This window comes from Nuphar pumila, chromosome 8 (genome assembly GCF_984573655.1).
Source record: "Nuphar pumila chromosome 8, dmNupPumi1.hap1.1, whole genome shotgun sequence".
Classification (NCBI taxonomy): Eukaryota; Viridiplantae; Streptophyta; class Magnoliopsida; order Nymphaeales; family Nymphaeaceae; genus Nuphar; species Nuphar pumila.
In genome coordinates this window covers 119495384-119503564 of record NC_143256.1, presented here as the reverse complement: position 1 = coordinate 119503564, position 8181 = coordinate 119495384, and the positions used below count along the sequence as shown (strand labels likewise).

The 8181-nt window shown below is 37.9% G+C and overlaps 1 protein-coding gene across 2 annotated transcripts; it reads left to right on the top strand.

The window, feature by feature from the left end:
* Positions 1-3349: 3349 nt before the first annotated feature.
* On the top strand, positions 3350-6607 carry LOC149830413 (plant intracellular Ras-group-related LRR protein 4-like). Of its 2 annotated transcripts, none has more exons than XM_090016501.1 (4): positions 3350-4411; positions 5014-5927; positions 6062-6238; positions 6341-6607. In XM_090016501.1, the coding sequence occupies exons 1-3, from the start codon at positions 3796-3798 to the stop codon at positions 6206-6208; spliced, it is 1677 nt and encodes a 558-aa protein (XP_089872627.1). In that variant the 5' UTR covers positions 3350-3795; the 3' UTR covers positions 6209-6238; positions 6341-6607. The 2 variants fall into 2 exon arrangements, with proteins under 2 accessions (XP_089872627.1, XP_089872628.1); XM_090016502.1 differs by having other exon boundaries at positions 3356-4411; positions 6323-6607.
* Positions 6608-8181: the final 1574 nt, after the last annotated feature.

Below are 8181 nucleotides of genomic sequence, written 5' to 3'. Positions count from 1 at the left end.
CAAAGTTCATAATTACTTGATTGAACTTCTTATACCATTGACAGAAGACCTGTTCAAGTCCATAAATTGACTTATTCAATTTGCAAACTAAGTTATTCGAGTCATCTATACCGAAACCAAAAGGTTGTTGCATGCATACCTCCTCATCCAGATCTCTATCCAGGAAGGCAATTTTCACATCCAATTGATGTAGCTTTAAATCAAAATGAGCTACGAGGGCCATAATTATCCTCAATGATTTCTTATTTGAGACATGAGAAAAAGTCTCATTACAATCAATGCCCTCTATCTGTGTGAAACCTTTTGCAACAAGTGTAGCCTTGTACCTCTCCATATGACCTTTAGAGTCTGTTTTGGTCTTATAAACTCATTTACAACCAATAGGTCTAACTCTATCAGGTCGAGGTACAAGATCCCACACTTGGTTCTTTGCCATAGAGTTAAGCTCAACCACGCCATTAAACTGGTAATAGTATGAACATGTCTAGTTTTATAATTTTTTCTTTTGCACAAAAAGGGGTTTTATGACTTTATGATATTTGTAACTGTCTCTCTTTGGTGATTTAGGTGTATTTAGGGATTAGTGTTTATGAGCATGAGCTTAGGTTATTTGAACTTGGCTCACTTAGAAACATCCATGTTCAAACTTGGCTCAAACTCGGAGCCAAGCTGGAACAACCTTGTCTAGACTTCTCTCAGTTTCGAGCTTGAGCCGAGCTCGACTCAAGTTTATTTTTTTTATCATTCACTTTTCAAGTGGTGAGATTTGATCCCCAACCTCACCGTTAGGCCAGACTGGTCTTTTTTTTACTGTCGTGATGAAGAAAAAAGTGCATGTTCTAAAAAAGACAGACTGGGTTATTGTAAAACATGAAAAGTTTTAATAACGGGAGATTCAATCTAGCTACCTTTCGAGGAGACGTCCAAAACATATTTATTAATTTATACTATTTTTATGAGCTTCATCGAGTTTACTGGCTTGATCAAGCTCGGCTCTTCTATGTAGATAGAGTCTAGACTTGTGTACAAGCTTGACTCATTTACTTTCGTAGACGAGCCTGAGTAGAGCTTAAACAAGCTGGGTTCGAGCTAGCTCGGTTCATTGTGCGCTCCTAATCTCACTTCTATATTTTTATGTATTTGCTAGTGGATTTCTTGCTCTTCTTTAGCTTATGAAAATAGGCCTGACTGTCAAATAATTATCATGTATTCACTTGTTCTTTTCCTTTGTCTTGTGGTTTGCTTGGTTTCGTTATGGTTTGCATAACAAAACTACCCGGTTACAGCTATAGAAACTATAATTATCTAAAAGATAACAAACTTTATCGAAGAAAAACAAGATAAATAAAACAGCGGACGATGCCGCAGATGCACTCGCAATCAAACAGCGGACGTGTGACATACCTTTTTTGTACCACCCCCCTGGAACGGTGGGAACAAAACAGTTTTTAAAAACCCAAAAAAAATGCCTAGTGTGACTTGAATAGGACAACTATCCTGTCTATTCTAGACAAGATGTTTTGTCCTAACCTGGACTGGCAGCCAAACACACCCTAAGTCATCCACAGTTTAGATAGAAAAAAAGATGGAAGCACGTTTTAAATAATGTTTATGCTTTTGATGGGAAAGATTTGAAGAGGTTTGAGTCAAATTCCATGGAGTGGAGAAAATGGGAAAGGAATTCTGAAAAATGGGGCATGACAATGGGAGCAATATGTCATATTTTGATATGAAATAGAGCGCTCACGATTGTGATTCCAAAGAATAGGTTTTAAATCCCGGAAGCAAACATCCCGTTTCTCTTAATTAGGGCACGTTTGAAAGAGAGAAAAACTTTTATAGGAAAACATACTTTTGCTGAGTTTTTGATATGAAAAGTTTTTCAAAAAAAAGTTTTTCGCTTGTTTGTGTAGCATGAGAAAACATAGTGAGAAGATATAGAAAAATGAGAGAGCTAAGGAGGGTGGTGGTGACGGTGAGATGGTGGGTGGTGGGGAGTATAAAAATAAATTTTCTCTTGGTATGAAACATTCCTCCGCCACATCCCATGAAAGAATGTTTTGTATAAAAAAAGTGTACTTTTTAGAAAAATTTCTTTATAAAAAACTCTCTCTCATTTGGAAGGATCAAAAAATCTAAAATGATTTTCCATTTTGTATCACTTTTCTTACATCTTTCTTGCTTTGTTTGGAAGAGATAAAAACTCTTTCATAGGAAAATAAAGTTTTGCCTACTAGAGTTTTTGATGAGTTCTCCAAAAAAGAGTTTTTCACTTGTTTATATAGCATGAGAAAAACAGAATCGAAAAATGTGAAAAATTGAGAGAAGAAAAAGAAGGCGGTGGTGATGGTAAGATGGTAGGTGGTGGGGAGTGTAAAAATAGATTTTCTTTTGGTAGAAAACATTCCTCCAACCCCCCCCCCCCTCATGAAGGAATATTTTCTACGAAAAAGTGTACTTTTAGAAAAACTGTAAAAAGTCTCTTTGGTTTGGAAGGATCGAAAAATCTATATTGATTTTCCATTTTGCATCACTTTTCTTACATCTTTCTCTCCTAAACATGCTTTCAATCATGAGAAAATCCTCAATTTTTTTTTTCTAGAGGAGTGTCTGAGGATAAAGCCTCATCCAACCACTTTTTCATCAGGGTAAATTCTAGTTTTGCACTGTTAAGATCAAATCAACATGTACATATTGTCTTAAAAAGGGTATAGTTCTCTACTGAGTCATGACACACCCAAACCTCTTTGAGTCCATTCATGGAACCCGGCTTACCAATTAGGTTAGCACAACCTGACACAGGAGATCAAGAATTTCTCAGAAAACAACAGGAAACAGGGATAGAAATTCTTCAACTTTTTAATCGATAAAATACTTTTTTGATATTTGAATATATAATATTTTTATTAAAATATTATTAAAGCTATCAAACACTACTAAAAATGCTATACAGTGTCAGGTTGTCATAAAGCTAAATTTCATACCAGGTCAGGTATAACCAGATCAGTGTCGAATGAGATCTGTGATTTTTTAATATAAAAAAGATAAAAAATATTATTTTACTGGGTATGAACCGGGTCTGGTTCAGGTAATCCTTATAAGACTTGGGTATGGTTTTTCTTATAGTGGACTCGCTACGACCCTTTCAGGACCCGGCACCAGTAGCTCAAAACAAATCTGGATTTGGACTCACCTGAGTCCGAACCAGATCCTAACCCGATGACACCCCTACTCCCATCTTTTAAGTAGGGGTAAAATCGTTATTTTACGAAGGACATGGTTGTCATTATCGATCAATCGTGCAAGATCAGTTTGCACATTACATAAGAGAGAGAAAGAGGAGCGTTGTAAGAACCCCAAAAAAAAAGCTTCTCTTTCTCTCTCTAAAAGGCCTCTCATTCTCTCTCTTCTGTAACTCCTGTCGTAATCATCATCACCTTCACGATTTGCACTGTTATCTCCCAACCGAAAAAGAGGGAAAAAAGAAAGAAAGAAATCCAAAACCCCAACTCTTAAATCTCACCTCAAACCAGAGAAAATTGCGCATTCCCCTCCTTCATGCTTGGTTTCTCTCTCTACCTCTGTCTCTTTCTCTCTCTAACACTCCAGACCAAAAACAGGGAGAAAATCGAGTAAGGATCGACGACCATCGATCCCCCACCCCTTTCTCTCTCTCTCTCTCTCTAGCTCCAGAAGAAAAAAGAGGAAGGAGTGAGACCCATCGATTTCCCAACCTCAAAATGAGGTAGAATCTCGAAGAACGCAGGAGTGGTGGGGTTTGATTGGTGTTGGGAGATGGGCTCGTTTCTGGAATCTATCGACGGTGTGGTGGAGGAGATCATGAGAATTCACCGCTCTCTGCCGACGAGGCCGGGCTTGGACGAGGTGGAGGCCGCGATGGCCGTCGTTCGGAACGTGGAGAAGGAGGAGCAGGTGAGGCTGGAAGCCATCTCGAGGCAGAGGAAGGCCCAAGAGGTCCCCGACGAGCTCTTCTTCGTGCTGCAGGAGATGCAGAGGAACCTCGTCTGCTGGCAGAGCAAGCAGCAGAAGAGGGAGGCCCTCGCCCTGATCGATCTCGAGAAGACGCACGTCCTCCTCGACGATTTCGTCCAGCGGGCCTCCAAATGCTTGCCCAATTCCGGAGACCGCGGCGGCTCGACCGCCGCTGCAACGGCTCTCGGCGAGGTCGCAGCCAACTCGGCGGCGGCGACGTCTTCTTCTTTTTCTTCGGTGAAGGCCACTTATCTCTTCTCGGGGAATGCTGCGGTTTCTGGACGGCCGGAGATGGTGTTCGAGACGAAGGACGATAGCTTCGTCAAGAGGGCGAAGAGCTCCCCGTTCGTTGACGGGATCGTCTCCGTGAAAGCTCCGCGACTGCGGGACTCGTCGCTGACGATACAGCCGCCTTCTAGTGAGTCTTCAGTTGGGATCATCAGTTTGTGTTTTTATTTCTCCCTCCTCCTGATGATGATGTGATTTTTTGGGATATTGGTTGGTGGCGTGTTGATATTTTCTTCTTGTCGTTGGTATTCATCAGTAATCCGTACCACTTGCTTTTGATTTGATGATTGAAAATGAAAATGGAATGCTAATTCTGTTCCTTTTTTTTACATTCATTATGTTCCTCATCGATTCGTTGAATGTGAATTTTGATTACCATTTTGTTTCCTTCATCATATTATCGAACTGTATTAGTTTGTTGAAGACTAATAGAATGTGAACAAATCCCTTATCTTTTTTTTTTCTGTTGGTATATGATTTTCAGTTTAAATTTATTGATTAGTTGTGAATGTGGATGGCATTTCCCTCTTGAATTCTATTAGAATTATTTTAATTCAATTAGGAGATCTGGAATGTTAATTTTGATTGCATTTTACTTTATTTTCTTGATTCATGAGAACGTTTTGCTTTACTGAAAGATGTGGAATGTAAAACTTAAGCCCAATCATTTATGTGTTTTCTGAGTTCATGAGGGCTAATATTAAATGTTTGGGGAATGGGATCTGTTTGTAGGTGAAGATGGTGAGAAGATGAGTCTGATAAAACTTGCAAGCCTAATTGAGGTTTCTTCAAAGAAAGGAACCAAGGCGCTTGATCTTCACAGCAAATTACATGACCAGATTGATTGGCTGCCTGATTCCTTAGGGAAACTGTCGACACTCATGACACTTGATTTATCTGAAAATAGGATTGTCGCACTTCCCACTACCATTGGAGGACTATCTTCCTTAACTAAATTGGATCTCCATTCAAATAGGATTGCCAGTCTACCGGAATGCATAGGTGATCTATTTAGCTTAGTTGACTTGGATTTACATGCCAACCAGTTAGCTACATTACCACCTACGATCGGAAAGTTATCATTCTTGGTGAACCTCGATGTTAGCTCGAACCAGTTGTCATTTTTACCTGATACCATAGGAAATCTTTTTAGATTAAAGAGATTGAGCGTTGAAACAAATGAGATTGACGAATTACCATTTACTATTGGCCAATGTGCTTCCCTTGTTGAGTTTCGAGCGGACTTCAATCAACTCAAAGCCCTACCAGAAGCTGTTGGGAAGCTCGAGTCTTTGGAGATCCTAACTTTCCACTATAACAAGATTAAAGGATTACCAACTACTATGGCATCACTTGCAAAACTGAAGGAACTTGATGTCAGCTTCAATGAACTTGAGTCGGTGCCAGAGAGCTTGTGCCTGTCAACCAGCATTGTGAAACTGAATCTTGGGAACAACTTTGCTGATCTACAGTATTTGCCAAGATCAATTGGCAACCTTGAGATGCTAGAAGTATTGGATATCGGCAATAACCAAATAAGAGTTCTCCCTGACTCATTCTCGATGTTATCCAACCTAAGAATACTTAACACTGACGGAACACCATTAGAGGTACCACCTAGAGATGTAGCTGACAAAGGCGCTCAGGTAGTTGAGGCATTCCTTTTGTTTTATCTTTTCTTTTTCTATTTTGGTAATTTCTGTTTCCAATTGAAATGAGAGTTCCTCATATATTGTTACTTATTCCTTTACTAATGCTAATAATCTGTGTTTTTCTTCAGGCTGTTGTGCAATACATGGCTGAAGTTGTTGCTAAAAAGGATGTTAAATCACAGCCTATTAAGCAGAAGAGGACTTGGGTTCAATTTTGCTTTTTCTCTAGGCCTAACAAGAGGAAGCATGATAGTGTGGACTATGTCAAAGCTTAAAATTTGAACTTTTAAAACTTCACTGATTCGGTAAGCTGAGTTTTTTGACAGATATCATTTAGATGTTTTCTAAATGTTGATCTTTAACTTATTTGCTGAAATTTTTATTCTCAGTTGTCTAACATTTTACAGATGAACCGTTGACCATTCTATAAATGCATGGACAAAATAGAGCTAATGTCAAGAGAAGAAAGTGCTGTGTCTAAGTACATGCTAGATTTTTTGCTGGCCAATTCATGTTAGTAAATTCTATTCTGTTTTTTGGTTCTTTTAATCTGATTACCTTATTGCTTTTGTTCTTGTACTTGGACGAGATGTATCATTGAATTTGAGAGAGAAGTTTTGTACTTTGCAGTCATCTCCAGTAAATAAGATGCAGGGTTGATGTTGTTTCACCTCTTACCTTTATTCTTCTTGTTTGTTGTATCATGAGTTTTGTTACTCTTCTTCCTTATATGATTATATCAGAGCGTAGTTCTCGCAAGTTAGCAAAGACATCAAAACCTTGTGATGGCAATTAGTCAAGATTTGAGAAAAGTGGGAACCATATCTCTGCACGTTGACAAACTTTTTCTGACATCATGTAATCCTTTGGCACAAGAGGAGTTTCGCCTTGCAGTGACAACAAGCCATCTTACCAATTTGTAATGATTCTTTTTCAATTCTTTATTCTTTTCATGTCAAAATGAATATCGTTGTCAAGTACGAGAATTACTGCAGTTGCATTCATTAAATATGATCAATGGTTGCTGTGTATATTTTCCATCAAATACTCGCATGCATGCATGCATAAATGTGTTATGAGGCTTATGCTAATTATTAATCTTTCTTAATTTGAATAATTTGGACTAGTTCATCATTTATTTGTTAATAGGCATGGTTATGAATCTAATCTTATTTTTTTTTAAATCCTTAATAGACTACATTTTAGCATGTTGAGCTGGCCAGATTGTAAGGTATCCAGGTAAGATAGAAATCCTTTATCGTGAAGGATGATATATACTTTTTTAATCCTTAATGGACTATATTTTGGTATGTTGAGCTTGCAAGATTGTGAGGGGATAGGAATGGGATACCACCTCGGTGGTATCTTGGTACCTTCTAATTAGGGATTATGGCATATCTCCAAAACATCTGTCTCATCTATAATTTAGACGTTCTTTAAAGGCGGATAAAACTTTTGTTGAGCTAGTATTTATTGATAATGTAATGCAATAATCTTTTAGCGAATATTTGCATTTGATGCAAGGTTTTGCTTTAGCTTGCCTGTATTTGCATTATGGTGCTTAAAGTGAAATATCTATCATTTTGACAGTTCTTGCAAACATTAACAATATTTTATATTGAAAAATCAGCTTTTGGGTTCAGTTTATCACTATCAGTATGTTTTGTTTCCAAGGCCTTATTCAGAGAGAATAGCAGATGCATTTGATTGAAAGATCTGTACCTATGTGTTTTGGTGGCAATTGTGAATGCTATTGATAGCAAGTATCTTTGACAGAAGATTTGCTTCCATGAAATTCTTTTATGGAAATGCAATGTTACTATTTCACTTTTAAAAATGTACCACTTTGGGTAACAATTTTACATATTGTATGGACATGACTTGGCGTGGCTCCCTGGAAAGTTGTACACTTTTTTTTGGCTGCTGCATCTTTGATATGACCTATTATTATTAATGGAGAAAATATTCATCGAGCTACCATCATTTTTGTCCTTAGTTGTCAAAAGCTCTAGCTGGAGCCTAGGCAGAAGACACCTAAAAGGACTAGTCGGAGCCTAGGTGGGACTAGTCGGCCTAGGCAGGACAAAAAAACAAAACATCAAGAAAAACAAAAATATTACAATAAATAGTTAAATTTAGTAACAAACATATGATTGTAACTGTGGATGAAGTGTGTAATTTAGTATAACATGTTGCAACATTTGTGAAGTTGCATAATGCTGAACATAAAACACACACATATATATAT

Coding starts and splice junctions, on each gene's coding strand:
- LOC149830413 (XM_090016501.1), top strand. CDS start 3,796: ATGGGCTCGTTTCTGGAATCTATCGACGGTGTGGTGGAGGAGATCATG. Junction 4,412..5,013: donor GACGATACAGCCGCCTTCTA/GTGAGTCTTCAG, acceptor ATCTGTTTGTAG/GTGAAGATGGTGAGAAGATG. Junction 5,928..6,061: donor TAGCTGACAAAGGCGCTCAG/GTAGTTGAGGCA, acceptor GTTTTTCTTCAG/GCTGTTGTGCAATACATGGC.